This window comes from Staurois parvus, unplaced genomic scaffold (genome assembly GCF_062004578.1).
Source record: "Staurois parvus isolate SC_StPar_1 unplaced genomic scaffold, SC_StPar_1.0 ptg000257l, whole genome shotgun sequence".
NCBI classification, from domain to species: domain Eukaryota; kingdom Metazoa; phylum Chordata; class Amphibia; order Anura; family Ranidae; genus Staurois; species Staurois parvus.
The window spans coordinates 2,841,991-2,864,237 of NW_028318053.1; the positions used below are offsets into that span (position 1 = coordinate 2,841,991).

Below are 22,247 nucleotides of genomic sequence, written 5' to 3' on the forward strand. Positions count from 1 at the left end.
TTTAAAAGCCTGAAGGTGCTTAATGGATTTTGGGGTCCTGTACTCGGCTAGACTGCCAAAAAGTCTTTCACATGTTACCACAAAAAGTCTCACATCTTCTTTCACATCTTCCCCCATACTCGGGAGAAGTAGCAGAATGTATTTTGGGGAGTAATTCCACATATACCCATGGCATGTGTGAGCAATGAATCATTTAAGTGACAATATTGTGTAAAAAAAAATTTTTTATTTTGTCATTTTCCAAAAATTTGTGGTAAAAAAAATAAATTCTTCTATTGACTTAACATGCCTCTCAGCAAATAGTTTGGGGTGTTTACTTTCCAAAAAGGGGTTGTTTTGGGGGGTGGGGGCATTTTATGCCCAGCATTAGAAGTTTATGCCACACATCTTTCACTCTTCTAACCACCTGAAGACCAAGACTTTTCTGACATTTCTTGTTCACATTAAAAAAAAATCGATATTTTTTGCTAGGAAATTACTTTGAACCCCCAAACATTATATATTTTTGAAAGCAGACACCCTAGTGAATAAATGGCGGGTGCTGCAATTTTTTATGTCACATAGTACTCGCGAAGTGATTTTTCAAAAGCAAATTTTTTTAAAACAACCCCCACTTTTTTTACTTTTAATGCACAAAAACACAATATATTGGCCAATTCTTTGGTAAGATGATGGTATGCGGAGTAAATAGATACCAAACATAACATGCTTTAAAACTGCACATGCCCTGTGCAATGGCGACAATCTGCATACATTTTTAATATCCATAGACAACATTTTAAAAGCCAGACTTTATAAGCTACCATTTTAGATTTACAGAGGAGGTCTAGTACTAGAATTACTGCCCTTGATCTGGCACTCATGGTGATACCTCACATGCATGGTGCAACCGCTGTTTACTTACCGGCACAGGGTCAATAATTATCCCCTACAACTTCAATGGGCATTGTCATATATTCTTTTTTTGAGAAATCTGGAGTCTATCAGGCTCTAGATATCTCCTCTGCCCTTACATTATCTAATCTCACCAAGATCGGTGTGATCAGATGCTTTCCCAATTTACAAATGGTGCTGTTTATATCCTGCGAAACTAAAGTGATGAAATGCGCGTAGCTTCCGATTTCTTAGACTATAGAGATGATTGGCACCATTCTGGTCTCCAATCAGCTCTATGGTCAGCTGGCAAAAACACCAGCTGCATTCTCAGGTTCCCCCGATGGCATGGAACTGCCTGAGAATGCTGTCGAAGGCAGCGGGGGAGGGGGAACATTGTCTCCCGTTGCTTGAAAAAGCAATCCTGCAGCTAATTAGCCACTAGGATTGATTTTACATGAAAGCTGATCGCCAGCTGAAAAAAATTATACCAGATGATGCCTGCAGCTGTAGGCATCATCCTGGTATAACCATTCAAAGTCCAGTGATGTACCAGTACGTCATGTGCTTTTTTTTTTTTTTTTTGTATTCAGCCTGTGGGCTGAATGAAAAAAAGAGAAGAAATCTCTGCCAGAAAAAGTGTGTGGTATGCCCACCATTAGAATATACCATGCTGCATCCACCCACTTCTAATGGTGGGCACACATTAGGTCGCACAGTGCCACATGCGTCAATTCCAAGATTGTACAAATGTCTAAATAGTGGCATGCTTGAATAAAAATTGTCCATGTATAAGTGGTACCCCATATGGAAAAAGGATGAAACCGAGTCCCAAACTATCTTGCCACTACTCCCCATGTAGTCTGGGCATCCAAGGGGCTCCACATGACTATCTTTTCCCTCATAAATCCGAAATTTATATGTATAGCCTGTTGCCCTCTCACAGGTCTTATACATCTTGACCCATATCTGGCATGCTTGTTGGGGACAAATTGTTTGAATGCAAGGTGGCCAGAAAAATTAATGAGGGACTCATCAACACAGATTTTTTGCTGGGGAGTATACACGTCTGCAATTTTTTGGTTAAGGTGATTTACGAGGGGCCGGATTTTGTGGAGCAGGTCAAATTCAGGGTCACTCCGAGGTCGACAGAGTGTGTTGTCAATGAAATGCATAACACACATTATACTCTCCTATCTATGCCTGGCCATGGCAGCAGAGAACACGGCATATGATAAATTGGGTCTGTGGACCATACAACCACAATTCATTTTTTTTTAGAAAAGCCCATGTTAAGGGTTAGGCCCAAAAAAAAATTTAAATTCGAAAACCAAAATGGGTTTCCATGCGAATGATCTGGCAAGGTTTGAATTTGGGTTGGCACCAATAAATTGTTGTGCATATAAATTGCTTTGATCCACAATCAATACATACAGATATTCCGTGAAAAACAGCTCCAAAAAATCAAGGGGAGTAGTTAAATTTGCTGTTTCCACCTGAATTCCAGGTTGGGCAGTGAATGGGGGAAGTACAGGTGCTGCAGAATTTGTGGTCTGCCAATACGGGCCTGTGTGCGAATTCTTGGTGGTTGCGGGAAAATACTTGTGCTCGCAACCGCACCAGCTTGTACTGCACTTATGGGACTCGCCATGTCACCAAGTGATACTGCAGTGCTGGTATGTGAAAGATAACGATGTACTAGACCGCTGGTGTTCGCCAGTTCACCAAAAGGTAGAGCAGCACTAGTACTGGCACTCTGCTGCATATGAGAGTCATCAAAATTTACTGGCAAGAGCTAGCAGAGATCAGGCCTGATTCTGCAAACACTGCGGTTTTGTGTGCAATTTATCAAGTGACAGTGACCTAAAGACACTGCACTTGCTGGGGGAGAAGGGGGGGTAAGTGTAGGGTTTAAACGTTGGTGCTGGCAAGTGCCAGAGCTGATCTCGCTAACACTGCATTTTTGTAGACGCTATACTAACGTGATTGCTGGTATAGTGCTGATCTGATCAAAGATATTGATCCGTTGAGACACTATACTAGCAATGGAGGTTTATTGTGTATGAGCGTGTTCCTGGCAATCAAGGGGTTAAATGTGGTTACTGGTGTACTGACGGGCAATCTGACGCTATCTGGAAGGGGCGTGAAAACCATGGGAGCGTGAATCACGTATTTATACGTGATTTTGTGCACCCATGCTGCCCTGTAGCAGTTAAAGAAGCGTTACGGCACTGCGTTACTTTGACTGAAAATTGCGCGGTCATGCAACGCTGCACCCAAATGAAATGTACGTCCTTTTTTTCCACGAATTTAGCTATCTTTTGGTGGTATTTGATCACCTGTGTGTTTTTGATTTTTTGCGCTATAAAAAAGAAGACTGACAATTTTGAGAAAAAAACGATATTTTGGACTTTTTGCTCGTTATAAATTTAGGCCAAAATGTATTCTGCAACATGTCTTTGCTAAAAAAAAAGTTATACCATTTACAAATGGCGGTATAGATAGTGGATTTTTCTTTTTATACTAATAATGGCGGCAATCAGCGACTTATGGTGGCAATCAACAAATTATAGCAGGACTGCGGTGTGCATTCTGACACTGGGGGGAACTGACTTGGTGTCAATGACATCCCCAGTGACAACAATACAGTGATCAGTGCTAAAAAAAAAAAAAAAGCACTGACACTGTACTAATGGCACTGGGCAGGAATGGGTTAACATGAGGGGCAATCAAAGGGTTAACTGTGTGATGGAATAGTTTTACTAGGAGGTGGGGGGGTGTGCTTCACTGTAAGCACACTGCTCTGGACGGGTCTGCTCAGCCATCCGGAACAGTGTGCCCAAACTGACAGGGAGGAGGGTTGTTGGTAAACAATGCAGCCCTTCTCCCTGTTGGTGATCGCTGGTAATCACTGGGCGCCGGCGAATAATCACCGGCCGGGACCCGGTGATAGACACGCAGGGCCGCGATCAGCGGTGCGAGTAGGGCGCGTTCCCCCTACCCGGAAGTGTAGAATGACGTATATATATGTGATGCTGCGCACAGAGGCCGCCCTGTAGCAGTAAATCTACTATAGGGTGGTCCTTAAGCGGTTAATGTATAGTAAACGTTTTGGTATTTTTTGCTTTACAATAGGAAGGAATGATTTTGAGAATGTGATGATTGGCAGTTTTCTCTTTGCTGGTGTTTGGCCCCTGTATATGATGCGGCTTGTGGGTGCGTTTATAGGAGACTTTGCACGTGAGAAAGTTGACCCTGGATGCAGCTTTTCCTGCTTTTCCTAAACACAGCTAAACAGTCTGCAAATACATGTTGCTAATCATTATGCATGAATAAAATGATTACTCTACATTGTGAATCCAGCTGCTTTTGAAAAAGTCTTCTAAATGCAGCTAAACTCTGAAATTTAGACATCAGTCTGAATGTAGTCTAAAGCTGGCTATAGATTATGTGATTTTCTTTCCTTTCACCACAGATGGAAGGAAAGAAAATCGTTTGATTCCTCCATCAACACAGTCAGTGTTGATGGGGGAATCCCTCCCGAAGTGCTATTGTGTTCTACCAGGTGAAAGCCTTCCTTCCAGAATGATTACTGCTAGCGGCTGTAGCCACCAGCATGCAATAAATATGATAGATTGGTTGTACCCAAATTGATTAAATGATTGACTTGGGTACAACCAGCCTGCCCATAGATGGATCAAATCTTGGACGAGTCAGCAGGGAATCAAACCATTTTGACACATTGTTTTTGTTTATTCTTATGTCTCAACTCACTGTTCACACTAACATAGTGTGGGCTGTAGATACAGTAATTATTAGCAAGGGTTGAAAGCTATGTTAAGGGGATCTCCATGTTAAAAGGTTAAGAAAGACTGCTTTATATGGCAGCAGCAGGAATCTAACTGAACTGGTTCTGGTGACTGAAAAAAATTATCTCTGATGACACAAACTGGCTGTAAACATCATTTGTTATGCAAAATAGTACATGTTTTATAATTTTGTGAATTTTTACATTCTTTTTGAAAGAAACATCTCTATATGCTCCTGCCAATAGCAAAGGAAAAAAGAAAGCAGCAATAACAATTGTTGCAACTTACAATGCGTCCATCACCACTTCCGATATCAACCAGATGTCCACTCCTAAGCTGAAGCATTTTCAGTACATTCCTTATCTGTTTGTTTGTTGCAGGAACATATGGTAGACAGATTTTCCTGAATGCTGGGGCTACAAATGGAGTGGCAATTGCATATATTGTCAGTAGTGTCCCTCCAACAACCCCAGTGGCAAATAGTCCCCATTTTTTTGTCTTCCCGTTTCCAGTGGTAACTTTCAACGAAGAGTCTTCCTGAACAGTGCTATGAGTTACATTTGATTCATGCATTTTTATGACTTCTTTTTCCTGTTCCTTCTCCAGGTATGTGCTGTCAGAAAGTATAGTGAAAAACAAGAATTCCATTAAAACACACTCATATAAAACACTGTATATACTACAAAATCATAAATCAACCATTTTTACAGCTTGGAATTATGTTCCTTTACATTGAACTGCAAAAGATTAAAATGATCTGCTAAATAAGCTGGAAATGTTTGATTATAAACTGCCTTCTATTAAACTAATATGCTTTTTAACTATGCCCTCCAACCACTTCTGTCCCCATAACCCTGTCCTTTCCTTGCCATTCTCAACAGCTCCCTTTTATGGTTTATCTCTTTAGTTCTTTATATTAAGAAAATCCACTTAAAACGGCAAAAGAATGCATAGGCAGTTGAATCCCTTCAACAGTTTAGTATTTATACCCTCAATAGTGTTTAGTCATTGAAATGTACCTGCTGAAGCTCGAGAGCTTTCATTTCTGCAGTTTTAATTGCTGATGTCTAAAAATGGTAGTGGCCACAACTTAAAACTGTTGCCATTATACAACTTGTTGAATTCTGTGTTATTGTTTCTACTGAAGAAACAAATGAGTACTGTCCGTGATACTTTTTGTATTTGCACTAACTTACAAGTTTCATGAGACTCTGTGAGCTGGGCAGCTTAGGAGACACTGTGAGATGGGGGACACAGGAGACTCTGTGGGGGTGGGGTATTAGGAGACACTGTGAGAGGGGGGGGTCTTAGGAGACACTGTGGGAGGGGAAGGGAGAATGTCACCAGCACACCGAGGATCACCAATATGGGTCCAAAAGTTTTAATGAACGATCACATAGTTACAGCAAGGCAACATTTCGGAGTCTCGTGGGACCCCTTCATCAGGCATGTCATACGCCAGATGAAGGGGTCCTGCGAGACTCAGAAACGTTGCCTGGCTGTAACTATGTGATCGTTCATTAAAACATTTGGACCCATATTGGTGATCCTCTGTGTTCTGGTGACATTCTCCCTTGCTGATTCTGTTCAGTTCCGGCCGACGGTCGCTGCAGCACCCACTTATACACACAGCCATTTTTAATGCAGGAATGTGTACGTGTGCAGGAACTGTGGGAGGGGGGACACAGCAGACTCTGTGGGAGGGGGGACACAGGAGACTCTGAGGGAGGGGCGGCTTAGGAGACACTGTGAAAGGAGGGGGGCTTAGGAGACACTGTAGGAGGTAGGACACAGGAGACTCTGTGGGGGGGGCTTAGTAGACACTATGGGAGGGGGGATACAGGAGACTCTGTGGAAAGGGGGGCTGAGAAGACACTGTGGGAGAATGGGCTTAAGAGGAGGGGGGGATACAGGACACTGTGGGAGGGGGGACAAAGGAGACACTGTGGGAGGGAGTGCTTAGGAGACACAGGAAACTCTGTGGGAGGGGGACACAGGAGTCTCTGTAGGAGGGGAGACACAGGAGACTCTATAGGAGAAGGGGACACAGGAGACACTGTGAGAGGGGGGCTTAAGAGACACTGTGGGAGGGGCCACAGGAGAGACTAAGGGAGAGACACTGTGGGAGGAGGGGACAGAGTAAACTACAGTGGGGGGATTTTTTTTGAGAAAAAGGACAGGGGACACTGCTTTGGGGGATGGGGACACATAGAACACTTTATGAGGGACAGAGAACACTGCTATGAGGCAGGGTAGACGACACCACACAGTGGGGGGGAGGGGTGATGTGAAGGGGCAGAGGACACTACTGGGGGGGATGTAGTGTGAAGGGGGGCAGAGGACACAGCTTTGGGGGGTAGAGGACATTACTTTGGGGGGAGGGTGCAAAGGACACAGCATTGGGGGTACAGGACACTACTGTGGGACGCTATATAAATCCTGTATAATAATAATAATAATAATAGTAATACCAGCACTGCAGTATCACTTGGTGACGTGGTGAATCCCATAAGTGTAGTACAAGCTGGTGCAGTGGCGAGCACAAGTATTGTCCCGCAGCCACCAAGAATTTGCACACAAGCCCATAGAGCCACTAGAATCCTTCTGGATGTGCTTGCAAATCTCGATTGGCAGCCCACAAATTCTGCAGCACCCGTATTTCCCCATTCACTGCCCAACCTGGAATTCAGGTGGAAACAGCAAATTTAACTACTACCCTTGATTTTTTGGAGCGTTTTTTTACGGAATATCTGTATGCACCGATTGTGGATCAAAGCAATTTATATGAGCAACAATTTATCACCGCCAACCCAAATTCAAACCTTGCCAGACCATTCGCATGGAAACCCATTACGGTTTCTGAATTTACATTTTTTTGGACCTAACCCTCAACATGGGCATTACTAAAAAAAAATGAATTGAGGTTGTATTTGTCCACAGACCCAATTCATCATATGTCTGTGTTCTCTGCTGCCATGGCCAGGCATAGATATGAGAGTATAATGTGTTTTATGTATTTCAATGACAATACACTTTGTCATCCTTGAGGTGACCCTGAATTTGACCGGCTCCACAAAATTCAGACCCTCGTAAATCACCTTAACCAAAAATTTGCAGCAAATTTGCAGCAAAACATCTGCGTTGATGAGTCCCTCATTAATTTTTCTGGCCGCCTTACATTCAAACAATTTCTACCCAGCAAGCGTGCCAGATATGGGGTCAAGATGTAGAAGACCTGTGAGAGGGCAAAGGGCTATACATAGAAGCTTCGGATTTACGAGGGAAAAGAGAGTCACATGGAGCCCCCCAGATGCCCAGACTACATGGGGAGCAGTGGCAAGATAGTTTGGGACTTAGTGTCATCCTTTTTCCATATGGGGTACAACTTATACGTGGACAATTTTTATTCAAGCGTGCCACTATTTAGACATTTGTACAATCTTGGAACTGGCACATGTGGCACAGTGTGACCTAATGTGTGCCCACCATTAGAAGTGGGTGGATGCAGGGTGGTATATTCTAATGGTGGGTATACCACACACTTTTTCTGGCAGAGATTTCTTCTCTTTTTTTCATTCAGCCCAAAGGCTGCATAAAAAAAAAGAAAAAACAAAAAAACAAAAACATAGCATATATACCCAACAAGGATCAGCAATGTACTGGTACATCACTAGACTTTGAATGGTTATACCAGGATGATACCTACAGCTGCATCATCCTGCTATCATTTTTTTTAGCTGGCGATCGGCTTTCATGAAAAAACAATCCTAGTGTCTACTTAGCTGCAGGATTGCTTTTGCAATTAGCAGGAAATGATGCCCCCCTCCCCCGCTGCTTTCCACGGCCTTCTTGGGCAGTCCCTTGCCATCGGGGGAACCTGAGAATGCAGCCGGTGTTTCTGCCAGCTGACCATAGAGCTCTAGAGATGATTGAAACCAGAATGGTGCTAATCATCTCTATAGTCTAAGAACTCGGAAGCTACGAGCATTTCATCACTTCAGTTTCTCAGGATATAAACAGCGCCATTTGTAAATTGGGAAAGCATCTGATCACACCGATCTTGGTTTGATTAGATAATGTAAGAGCAGAGGAGAGATCTAGATCCTGATAGACCCCAGATTTCTCAAAAAAGAATATATGACAATGCCCATTGAAGTTATAGGGTATATTTGCTTTCCATGTGATAGCATTAAAAGTGATAACAAAAAAAATGAAAGGGACAGTGTAAAAATAATTTAAAAAATCAAAATAACTTAAAACAAAAAAAAAAAACTTGCCCCCTTCACGTGCACACACCTGTGTGCATGAGTGTTGAGCCTGTGCCAGTATGTAAACAGCGGTTGAACAATGCATGTGAGTAATCGCTGCGAACGTCAGATTAAGGGCAGTAATTCTAACACTAGACCTCCTCTGTAAATCTAAAATGGTAGCTTGTAAAGGCTTTTAAATCGTTGCCTATGGATATTAAAATTGTATGCAGTTTGTTGCCATTGCACGGGGCATACGCAGTTTTAAATCATGTCATGTTTGGTAAAATATAAAAGATGATGGTATGCCAAGTAAATAGATATCAAATAATTGGCCAATATATTGTGTTTTTGTGCATTAAAAGTAAAAAAAGTGTATTTTATTTTTAAATTTGCTTTTGAAAAATCGCTCTGCGAGTACTATGTGACATAAAAAATTGTAGCACCCACCATTTTATTCACTAGGGTGTCTGCTTTAAAAAAATATATAATGTTTGAAGGTTTAAATCAATTTCCTAGCAAAAAAATACAGATTTATTTCATGTGAACAAAAAGACCCTGATTTACTATTGTGCCTAGGCGCATTTCCGTGGGCTAACGTCTACTTTTTAATAGCGACCGTCTACTTTTAGACGGCAAAGACATTTACTAAAGAAAGCGTCAACAAGTAGATGCCAAATCGAATTTACTAACCAGACACAGTCCAGAAATCAGACTCAAAAAGCAGACTTGCTAAGAAGCACATCTAACACCATGAAAAATCACTGCAGAGACATGTTCACATTGAAATTTGCTTTGCCAAATATCAGGACTTCACTTTAAACAATATGTGACATTTAAAAAAAAATTTAAAATGTGTAAAAAATTGTTTTTTTAAAGCAAGTCATCACAGTGAAGAACTAGGCGCTTTTCCAGCGTTTGTGGCCGGATATAAATGCGCATGTGCAGAACACATTTTAGACGTCTGCCGTGGTCGCTTTCTTTTTAGACGCTGTTCAATAGTAAATCTCTGTGTGGAGTCCACTGACAGACGGCACTCGATCGCGTCTACTGTGTTTAACAAACAGCACTATTTGTAGCTAGGCATATCTTTATGTATTCTAATTTGATTTCCTTAGTTCTATTGATTCTGTTTTTGTTTCTTATTATTTATAATTATTTCTGTAATGATTTTACTTATTTTCGAAGGTCTAGATAATATTTATTTTGACAGCTGAATCTAAAAATAAACGTCTGCAATTAAAAAAAACAAAAAATAAAAACGGCGTGGGGTCCCCCCTCCCATCCATACCAAGCCCATCGGGTCTGGTATGGATATTAAGGGGTAACTCCACACCAAAATGAAAAAAAAATCCATACCAGACTCTTATCCGAGCATGCAGCCCGGCAGGTCAGGAAAGGGGGGGGGATGAGCGAGCACCCCCCCTCCTGAACCATACCAGGCCACATGCCCTCAACATGGGGGGGTGCTTTGGGGCAGGGGGGCTCCCCCCCAAAGCACCTTGTCCCCATGTTGATGGGGACAAGGGCCTCTTCCCCACAACCCTGGCCAGGCTGCATCTTGGATAAGGGTCTGGTAAGGATTGTGGGGGGAATCCCACACCATTTTTTTTTCATTTCAGCATGGAGTTACCCTTTAATCCATACCAGAATCGAATGGCTTGCTATGGATGGGAAAGGGGACCCCACGCAGTTTTTTTTATTATTTAATTTACGGAAATTATTTTAACATTCAGCTGTCAGTGGGGAACCTCGCTGACAGCTGAAACATTAACACATGGTTGTCGCTAATAAAATCCCGCATGAGTTATTTTATCAACTCATGCGGCGTTTTAGAAGTGAAAACCAATGCAGCGTTCATGTTTCAGCTGTCGGCGGAGTTCCCCACTGACAGCTGAATGTAAAAGCATTGTAGGGGATTAAAAAAAAAAATAAAAAAAACGGTGTGGGGTCCCCCCTCCCATCCACACCAAGCCCTTCGGGTCTGGTATGAATATTATGGGGTAACTCCACGCCAGAATTTAAAAAAAATCAATCACGAAGCCTGTCGCCGGCGACCTAAAAAAAAGAAAAAAAAAAAGGTTCCGAGTCCGACGGTGGCTGCCAGCCTTCTGCTGTGAGTCTCGCTGACAGCTCTTAAGTATGTAAGGGGCGGGGCCACTCAGGGACATCATCCGAGTGACCCTGCCCCATGTGACATCATTGATGTCACATGGGGTGGGATCACATGAGTGATATCCCCAGGTAGCCCCGCCCCTTAAATATTTAAGAGCTGTCACCCAGACTCACAGCAGCAGAAGGCTGGCATCCACTGTCGGACGCAGAACCTTTTTTTTTTTTTTTTTTCTTTTTTCCGTTCGCCGGCGACGGGCTTCGTGCTTGACGTTGGATCTACTTTGGGGGACATTCTTTTATTAAAGGACTTGTCAAAGACCGTGTCCTGTGGTTTTTTACACTACACTTTGGGGTTTTTTGTGAATTTGTAGCGGTACCATGTACAGCATACTCATTCACATAGGGGGTGGGCCGGGATCTGGGGGGCCCCTTGTTAAAGGGGGCTTGCAGATTCTGATAAGCCCCCCCACCTGCAGACCCCCACAACCACCGGCCAGGGTTGTGGGGAAGAGGCCCTTGTCCCCATCAACATGGGGACAAGGTGCTTTGGGGGGAGAGCCCCCCTGCCCTAAAGCACCCCCCATGTTGAGGGCAGGTGGCCTGGTATGGTTCAGGAGGGGGGGGCGCTCGCTCATCCCCCCCTCCTTTCCTGACCTGCCAGGCTGCATGCTCGGATAAGAGTCTGGTATGGATTTTGGCGGGGACCCCACGCCGTTTACTTTTACATTTTGGTGTGGAGTTACCCCTTAAGATCCATACCAGACCCGAAGGGCTTGGTGTGGATGGGAGGGGGGACCCCACGCCGTTTTTTATTTATTATGGTGCTGGTTTTTAAATGTAATTCTCCCTTTTTTTTCTTCACTATAGCTCAGAAATGCAGCTGTCACTTCCCCCAGCTAAAAGAGAAAGTTTTCTTTGAGTTTATTAAAAGATACAAAGTTTTCTGTAACTTCGGGGAAAGTGACATCTAGTGAAGAAAAAAAAAAGGCCGGCATTTGTATTTAAAAATCAGCGCCGACATACACTTTGTATTTCGAAAAAAATTATTAACAATTATGTAAACTGAGGCATTATTTTCAATGGATTTTCATTCGTAAACCGAAAATTATGTTAACCAAGGCGTTGGAAAACCGAGGTACGCCTGTATTAGTATTGCAATCCTTTGTATTGGGATACATAGAACCAACATACATCTGAATTGGCAACATAGTACATCATTTGTGTCACATTTGAGATATCTGGCTAGTTACACTGACCTTGCCCAGGGACTTAGGGTTGATTCATACCAAAGAAACACAGGCAAGATTAGTGTTCAACAGCTCCATGTATTAGTGGTTAGCACTGCTGCCTCACAGTGCTAGGGTTGTTGGTTTTAATCCCAACCATGGCAATAAATGCATGATCTCCATGGGTGTCTACCCTAACATACATGTGCTGGTGGCAGCATCTTTGCTGTCTGTCTAAATGATCCCTAGAATGTGAATTAGAATGAGGCCTTGTCTGTTCAAGCACTTTTAAAGCTGCACCTTATGTGAATGTCAAACGATGGGATGAGATAAGGGCCTGGACTAATGATTGATTTGATAATGCTGGTTTGCACTCTACCCCCTTTTGGGAGAGAGAAGGAAGAAAAAAAAAATTAATAAAGGAATGGAGTCCCCCCCCCCCAATTCCATAACAGACCCTTCTCCGAGCATGTAGATACCGCATGTCTTCAAAGATTTATTTCCTTTGTTGAATTGCCTGCTTGGTTCACACTCGATGCGATTGAAAATTCTGCTTTTTGTTGGCAATTTCACTGTGTTTTCTGTAGATTTACCAATGAGTTATTGCATTTTCAATTGTGTTTTGCATTGCAATTTCTATTATAGTCTATATGTGAAATTGCTACAAAATGCTGAAAAAGTTAGACAAGAACTACTTTTGAAATTGTGCTGCAGCAAATCGCTTACGTTAAGACACTCACATCCACATTCATTAGATCCGATATCAGGTACAATTTAAATTTCCAAATCGCACCTGAAATCGTGCACGTTGGATGCGACTTGGCATGCGATGTGCATGCCCTGTGACTTGCAAATCGCATGCCAAATTGCACCCGATGTGACTGGGGGCTAACACCACAGTCATCTAATCCGATTTGGAAATTGGGCAACTTACAGTGAAGTCGCACGATTTCAAAATCAGATTGGATGTGAATGGAGCCTATAGTGGATAATAGGGTGCGATTTGGCCTACGATTTGCAAGTCGCCTAGCATGAAAATCACATGCCAAATTGCACCGGATGTGTCTGGGGGCCACCCCGGTCACATCAAAGCGGATTTTGAAGTGGTGCGACTTACACTACGGTCACATCATGTGACTTACAGTGAAGTCACATGATTTCAAAGTTGGGGGACATGCTGATTTAAAGTGCGATTTGCAAGACATCTGACACAGATCTCTCTGCAAATCGCATGAAAAGTAGTGTATTCATTACTTTAGAAATTTTTGCGGCTCCAACCAAGTTTGAACCACACCAATATGAACGCTCTAATAGCGGTCACATTGAGTGTGACTTGGCATGTGATTTGCATGACATGCGACTTGCAAATCGTATGCCAAGTCGCACCCTATTGTCTGCTATTAGAGCAGTCACATGGGTGCGTTTCCGACACTGATTTCTAAAGTAGTACATTATCTTTATCAGTAATTTATTATCTTTGCATTGTAATCCTAACACATGTCAATTGCTCTGCTCTTCCAAATTTTCTTTATTTAGACTGAAATGCAGTTTTCGGACAAACCTAATGAGAAATGTATGTGTGGGGGATTTGAGGAGGTGTTTTATTTTGGCACGTATGTATTTTTATATTGATATTTTGATCTGCAGCTTGTTTGGTGGATAGATAGGCCTACTACGTGATTCATAGTAACTGTTTGTTTCCTTATGTAACCTGTGAAAGCACAGTTCATTAGAAGTATAATCTTTTAGATTGTAAGCTCTTATGAGCAGGACCGTTCTATTTTAGCAACATCAATCCTGCTTTTCTTTTTTTTTTTCACCAAGAAATTAAATGTACCTACTTGTTGTTTCTGTCCAAATAAATGTGGAATGTGTATTTGATCAATAAACATTTGGACTATGTATTTTTTGGGGGGATTATTTCATGTTCTAGTAGAATGTAGCACAGTGGCTAAATGGTTAGCACTTCCGCCTGGCAGTACTAGGGTCGTTGGTTCAAATCCCAGCCATGGCACCTCCTGCCTGGAGTTTGCATGTTCTCCCTGTGCCTGTGTGGGTTTTCTCCGGGTACTCCAGTTTCTTCCCACACTCTAAAGACATGCTGGTAGGTTAATTGGATCCTCTCAAAATTTGCCCTAGTATATGTATGAATGTAAGTTAGGGACCTTAGATTGCACGCCCCTTGAGGATTAGGTACTGATGTGAATGTACAACATATATATGTAAAGCGCTGCGTAAATTGACGGCGCTATACAAGTACCTGAAAAAAATTAATGTACTAGCACCCCTAACACTTATTTTTGCTAGCTATATAATATGCCCAAATCTTCCTTGTTAGAGTGCACATATGCAAGTATGTCCAAACTAACAAACCAAAAGCCCCCTATTGCACCACAAGACCATGTTATGTACCAATGAATAGGTCATGTTCAATGTGCAGCTAGCTATTCTTTTTCTTTAATCCTCTTAACAGTAATAAATTAGGCCCCCAATTTATGTTGACTTTGGGCCTCTACCTGCAAATATATATTCGCCAATGTCATATACACAGTAGAGCTGCAAACATATATTCACCAATGTCATATACACAGTAGACCTACAAGCATACATTCACCAATGCCAAATCCACAATAGAACTGCAAACATATATTTGCGAATGTCATATACACAATGGGTCCGCATGTAAAATTGCTATGGTGCACAAATTAACGCCAAGATGGTTGTTGGAGGAGGCGCTAGAGCAGCTGTCATACCGGAAATACGTCATGACGTTTGCGGAAGGACGTTTGCACACACCCAGAAGTGGTATTGGGGAGTGTTAGTGGATGGGAGTGTAGTTAGGAAAGTTTAGTGGTAATTTGAAAGTCTATTTTTTAGTTTTGTGAATTGTTCTTTTGTGGAATTCCAGACCACATCTGGACATGGCGAGATCGCTGTTCTCCACCAAGGAGCTGATCCTCATTTGCCAGGGAAACATTACTAATAATTGTTGTATTTTCAGTTGAAAACATGTCCAATTCCTATATCCATTAAGGTACATAGCAGAGGTTCAAGGTATTCCATAGAAGAAGTTATTGTTCTTCCTAACTATACAGGTGGCACAGACACAAGCATACATCCAGGGCCACTGTTAGATATCACGGGGCCCCATACAGCATACCTGACAGCCCCCCACCGCCAGAGAAAATATCCAAATATTTATGGTAAAAATACACTGCATTATTAATGGACATAATCCCAACCAAATTCATGTGAAATCTAAATGATAAAACTGTACTGAGTTCATAAATAAAGCTGTGTGTGTGTCATTGAGGTCTTGGGGCTTATAGGTGCTGTGGCCTGTAGAGTGGGAATCAGTGGTTTGTTTTTGTGGCTGTCGCTGTTTACAGGCAACCTATGTTACACAATGGAAATGCTGCAGGTCATAATTTGACAAGCATATGGGTGCAGGTGTACAACCCTGAACACAGACAGTGAGCATTCAGGGCCACTTCCCCATGTCTTCACACCTGTCAGGTTAAAACCTGTGTTCATACAGTTGCTGTGTCCCCATAGTGTAACAGGTGGCTCCAGCCATATGAACCCACTCATTCATGCTGTACAGGCCAGAGGACCTGTGTGAATGGGGCATGTTTTACTTTTTTTTCCTCAGCTCATTAATTTCAATGGGCTGCCTAACGTGTAGGAACATGCAAAAATATTGCAGGCATATTATTTTAGAAGTGTGTTGCACCTAACCGCACAGTAGAGTGGTGCCATGCGTTTTGGTGGTTGTGAATGCATCTGTGTTTACTAGACGTGTGGAGGTGCAATTAAGTTTTCATCATGGTACCCGCGCACATCTGCAGAGGGCATTGCATTTCTTTGCTGTGCTGGAAAAAACGTGCTCTTGCATGCGTTTCTGCACCACATATGGTGTGAACAAGTCCTAAGGGCCAGTTCACACTATAGAAAAACAGTGTAGATGTGTTCCAGATGCGTTTTTGCATGCACTTTTTTTCCTCTCTTTTTCTTAAATTTAATTAGGGACATGTGCGTTTTAGTGTGTTCCAGGGCGTTTTACCGCATTCCAGTACAGTTCAATGCATAAACAATGCAGCCTGTTCGACTTTTTTGGCAGCACCTGCAACGCACTGGAACTGCAAGCGCTGATGTGAACTATGACATTGACAACCATATAACCATCTTTCTGTGCGTTTTGGATGCAAAAAAAGCAACTGAAACACATGTAGTGTGAACTGGCCCTAAAGGTTATTATAAGTAAGGGAATGGGACTGACCAGGAATTGTAAATTCTACTAGTGACTAGACTAGTGGTGAGACACAATCAGGAATCGTATAATAATGCGAGATCTGAGCTGGAGGTGATAGGAAATGAGACACATTAACAAGATCAATAAATAAATAGTTAAATAAAAAGAGTGGGGCGGTGATACATAGATTTGCAGATGGAACAGGTGATGACGGGGGTGGTGGGGGAGCGGGTCAAGTTGTATAAGGAGAGAGGTTTAAGGGCTCGTTCACACTTGATGTTATTTCGAACTCTTGCAAAACGGCCCTATAGTGTTTGACAGGTGTTTGGGAAATGTTTTTAATGCTCCTCAAATGCTCCCCAAATGCCCCATGTGCGGTTTTGAGGCATGTGATAAGCATTTATCAAGCGTTAAAACTGCTCCACAAATGCCTGTAATGAAGTTAAATGGTATTAACGCTCCGAAAATGCCTCGCAACCACACCGCAAACGTCTGCCAGGCATTTGAGGAGCGGCACCATAGACTCGAATGGGAGGCTTCAACTCCTCCTGACTCGACATGAGGTGCCAGTTTTGCCGTGATGCAATGCTAACGCTTCAGTGTGAACAGCACTGTGTGCTGCCATGTGCAGAATTTTCATAGGCGTTTGAGAAGCGTAAAAAACGCTTCCCAAACGCCTGTCTCACGCCTGCTGACAAAGCTAGTGAGAACGTAGCCTTAGAGAAGATAAACAAAGTTGAAATGAAATATACACCCTGTTCCAAATTATTATGCAAATGATATTTTTCTCATTTACCCAAATAATTGATGTAAATAACAGTCAGCATAATTCTCATGTTATCAACTATTAAGAGTACAATTCAAATTTTATTGAACAAACCTCCTAATGATAACAGTATTTTTTTTAAACATAAAAAACTCACAATGCACTGTTCCCAATTATTACGCACAGTAAGTTTCAAAACACTTTATAGGTTGTAAAGAACTGAAAACTGTCATTTGTTGTGTTTGCAGCATATTTACTGAAATCAAAAGCTATTTCAATCAAACTTTTAACAACATTTTAACTTTTTAAACATTTTAACAGGTCACGTTACATTTTAACATATGACCCCTTCTTTGATAGCAGCTTCACAAGTCTTGCATCCATTGAACTTGTGAGTTTTTGGACAGTTTCTGCTTAAATTTGTTTGCAAGATGTCAGAATAGCCTCCCAGAGCTGCTGTTTGGATGTAAACTGCCTCACACCCTCATAGATCTTTTGCTTGGGGATGCTCCAAAGGTTCTCAATAGGATTGAGGTCAGGGGAGGATGGAGGCCACACCATGACTTTCCTTTTTATCCCCATAGCAGCCATTGATGCAGAGGTATTCTTAGCAGCATGACATGGTGCATTGTCATGCATGAAGATGATTCTATTATGGAAAGCATAGTTCAGGGAAGAAAGTGGTCAGTCAAACTCCACATACTTTGCAGAGGTCATCTTTATACCTTCGGAGACCCTAAAGGGGCCGACCAGCTCTGTTCCCATGATTCCGGCCCAAAACATGACTTCACCACCGCCTTGCTGACGTCGCAGCCTTGTTGGAACAGGGTGGCCGTCCACCAACCATCCACTACTCCATCCACCTGGACCATCCAGGGTTGCACGGCACTCATCAGTGAACAGGACTGTTTGAAAATTAGTCTTCATGGATTTTTCTGCCCAATGTAGCCGTTTCTGCTTGTGAGCATTGGTTAGTGGTGGCCGAATAGAAGGTTTATGCACAGTTGCAAGACTCTGGAGGACTCTACACCTTGATGTCCGTGGGACTCTAGAGGCACCAGCAGCTTCAAATATCTGTTTGCTGCTATTTAATGGTATTTTAGCAGCTGCTCTATTGATCCGATGCATGGATCTGGCAGAAATCTTCCTCAATGTGCCTTTATCTGCACAAACCCGTCTGTGCTCTGAATCAGCCACAAATATCTTAATAGTGCGATGATCACGCTTACGTTTTCATGAAATATCTAATGTTTTCATACCTCGTCCAAGGCATTGAACTATTTCACTCTTTTCGGCAGCCGAGAGATCCTTTTTCTTCTCCATATTGCTTGAAAATGGTGCTCAGCTTAATAATGTGGAACACCCTCCTTTAGTAGTTTTTTCTTAAATTGGGCTCACCTGCCAATCTAATTATCACAGGTGTCCAAGATTGTTTTCAGTGATCATAAGAGCCCTGAGACACAATGCCATCCATGAGTTAAACTGAAAAACAAAATATTTAATCTTTGTGACACTTAAATAGAATTTGCATAATAATTTGGAACAGGGTGTAAACAGAAGGAAAATTGAAAGTTTCAAACTTGTCAGAAGAACAGGACACAGGTAAGATTCACTCCCTTTCCACTTTCCAGTCAGTAGCCAAAATCTTAATTGATTGATCAATATTCCTGGCACTGACAGAACCCTGGAAATTGATCTCCATATTTTGGGCATTAACAAATGTCAAGGAGCTTACAATCTAATGCAGGCCATAGATGGGTTCGAAATCGGACGATTTTTTGGCCGATTTTCGCACTGTTAGTGGGTTAATTGGTTGGCCATATTTTGGGGTTTTGGCACATTTTTTTTAATCGGTAAAGTAGGAAAATTTGCGTCTCATTTTGACGATCGACTGATTTTCCCGGCAATGATGGGCAAATCGTCCGATCGTTTTACCAATAAAAATATCTGCGCATGGGCCGTGACCTGCAAGAAGTAAAAAAAGAGAGAAGAATTCCAGTCCGCTATTATATTTTACATGAAAAGTCTTGCGGTTGCAACAATGTATCTATTTGTTTCCGAATAAAAACATATGTATCCGAAATGGATACAAATGGATACATTGTTGCAACCGCAAGAATTTTAAAATATAATAGCGGAGCTCTCTGCAAGGGACAGAAGTAAAAATGCCAGCCGTAGACGGGACAAAAATCGGCCAATTTTTTTACCGTTGGTGGTAACGTCGGCCTATTGAACGACCGATTTTTCGTTTTTTTTTTTAAATGGCCGGTTTTCTACCCGTCTATGGCCTGCATAAGACCAGAAACTCAGACATATACTAGGCCCAATTAACCTAACAGCATGTCTTTGGAGTGTTGGCAGAAACACACCCGTGCAGAGAAAGCATGCAAACTGAGATGCAGACAGGTGCAGCCATGACTGGGATTAGAACCCATGACCCAAGTGCTGTAAGTTCTGAGTTCTAACCACTAAGCCACTGTAGGAGACAGAGTTTGAGCTGCAATGTAGAATAGTTACATTGTTTAAAAATAATGATAAAGTGAGCGCTGGTAAAATTATATAGACTACTAAAATGGTGTTACACAAGATAAATATAAATATAGGTATAGATATGAAGGTAGCAGCTAGCACTCAGAGTATTGGCAACAGTCCCAGAAGAGAAATATATTAAAGTAATAGTGCAGCGTTATAAATGCATGTTATCAATCATCAATGCATGTAAAATCAAAAAAGTGCAAATAAGTGCAATAATGATGTAAACTGGTAAATGGTGCTAAAAAGGTTCATATAATCATTCCTGAATAATGGAATGTCCTTCGTGTGAGAGTACCAACTCAGAGAGTGCCCATAAATGGCATGTGTGGTTTATCCATGACAGACAGTAGTGCATGAACTCGTGAAAGGTAATCCACCCTTGGGACGGGTGTACACTCACCAGAACAAAAGTATTAATACGCAAGAGTTATACACATCTGTCACATGTTCCCCCACACACCACGCCTACAGCGACTAGCTAACCAAGGGCGCGCACGTGCGGCCGTGACATGGGGTAATAGGGAATAAAGGGGACCAGCCGTGATGTACTTCTTCAGCCCGCACTACCTTTTGGCCACCACCAGAGGGAGACTCCAATCTGGATGGCTGACCACACACTGGCAGATACAAATCGTATATACAATCTGGTGCACTGATTAGAGTTGAGGAGCAGCTTAGCATTCATACACCCTTCTAGGGTCCCTCCAGCTATCCCACAGCTGGGCCTCGTCAGGAGGAAGTGGGTGTGGCTGCTGCACAGACAGCTTGTGAAGCAGAGAGTGAGGCTCTGCAGCTTTCTAGGCCTAAAACCAAGCCTGGGGCTAGATTTATTGTTTAAGCCCTCGGCTGGATGGCCGAGCCCAGCCATGACCCGGGTGGGGGACCCCCCCCCCCAGGGCAGAGTACCAGTCCTAATGCTATCGAGGACTTGGGAAATGTGCCAAAAAGGGGTGAGTCATACACCTCTTATCGTGGGAGAGTGTCAGCTCATGTGGCCCATATCGGGAGGGAGGAAGAGAGACTGACAAGGTTGAAGCTGAAGCTACGGAAGATGAAGGCCAGTTATGACCGTGTGTGGAGCAACAAGCGACAGGCAATGAGACCCGAGCTAGACTCGCTGGAGCTTGTTGTCCGCCAGCAGAGCTCCCTTGTCACGTCACTGAAGCAGGCAAGCGGGATCCTCCGCATAAAATATGTGAATGAGGACCACTTCAGGCTTGCTCGGGAGCGGTCATTAGCCGCGGCCAGGGGACAGCCTGGAGGAGAGACCTCATCCGGGGATCAATCGGATACCCCTGGTGTGTCATCCCCTGCAGTGGAGTGTGCCCCAGAGTGTTCCGGCGGGAGGAGACCAGTGAGTGTGGAGGAGTTGCAGGGATCCATCCCTGCTCATCAGCAGCAGCAGGAGAAACAGCCAGAGTGGGGGACCCAGGAGGATCCCAATGAAGTGCCGTCCGCTTACAATTCATTTCGGAAATGGAGTCCCTGCTCAGTGGAAGGCAGTTTGTGTTCACTTCTGAGGAGTCTGGAGAGGATGAGGATACCTGCCCAAAGCCTGCCAAGCTGATTCCCAAGGACAAAGCGATGTTTGTGCGGCTGGAGCGGATCCCCAGCTCAATCATCCCTAAAGACCAGGTGATGGAAGTAGCGGCAAAGCCGGCAGGAGAGCCGCATGCAGGGACTGTGAGTAACGGACCTGATCAGTGTGCGGTGCTGGCGGGGGCAGATGTCAGCATGCCTGTGAGTGGTTAAGGAGTCGGCTTGCCGGTAATTGCAGATGTCAGCCTGCCGGTCAGTGCAGGTGTCAGCTTACCGGTGAATGCAGATGTTAGCTTGACGGAGTGTGTAGAGGATGGTTTGCCAGTGTGTGCAGATGTCAGCCTACCAGCTAATGCAAATGTCAGCCCACTGGTTAATACTGATGGTAGCCTGCCAGTTAATGCAAATGTCAGCCCACTGGTTAATACTGATGGTAGCCTGCCAGTTAATGCAAATGTCAGCCCACTGGTTAATACTGATGGTAGCCTGCCAGTTAATGCAAATGTCAGCCCACTGGTTAATACTGATGGTAACCTGCCAGTTAATGCAAATGTCAGCCCGCTGGTTAATACTGATGGTAGCCTGCCAGTTAATGCAAATGTCAGTCTGCCAAATCCAGTGGATCCCCTCCTGTGGGTGGCAGGGTGCTTAGTTTCTCTGCGGCAGTGAGAGGGGGAAGGAGTGTGGCAATGTCATCTGAGAGGAGTGGTGGAGTTACGGGTGTACAAAGGAGGAATGTGGTCCAACTGAGATGGGAAGGAAGGGGTTCCCCCCCCTATAAGAAGGGAAGTGGTTGACCGCTTAATGGAAATGGGGTTTAGAGCACAGGAAATTTTTGCTTTTATAGCCCCGGCGGGCACAGGGGAGTATGATATATCCTTTCAG

General features: G+C 43.2%; 1 protein-coding gene across 8 annotated transcripts in view; it reads right to left on the bottom strand.

Annotated features, from left to right (window-relative positions):
• ATPSCKMT (ATP synthase c subunit lysine N-methyltransferase) overlaps positions 1 to 22,247 on the bottom strand; it is a 311,720-nt gene that overhangs the window by 225,903 nt on the left and 63,570 nt on the right. For all 8 annotated transcript variants that reach the window (XM_089681052.1, XM_089681058.1, XM_089681056.1 and 5 more), the window contains exon 3: positions 4,971 to 5,295. In XM_089681052.1, coding sequence (XP_089537178.1) covers positions 4,971 to 5,255 — 285 coding nt within the window. In that variant the 5' untranslated portion in view covers positions 5,256 to 5,295. The remainder of the gene's footprint in view (positions 1 to 4,970; positions 5,296 to 22,247) is intronic.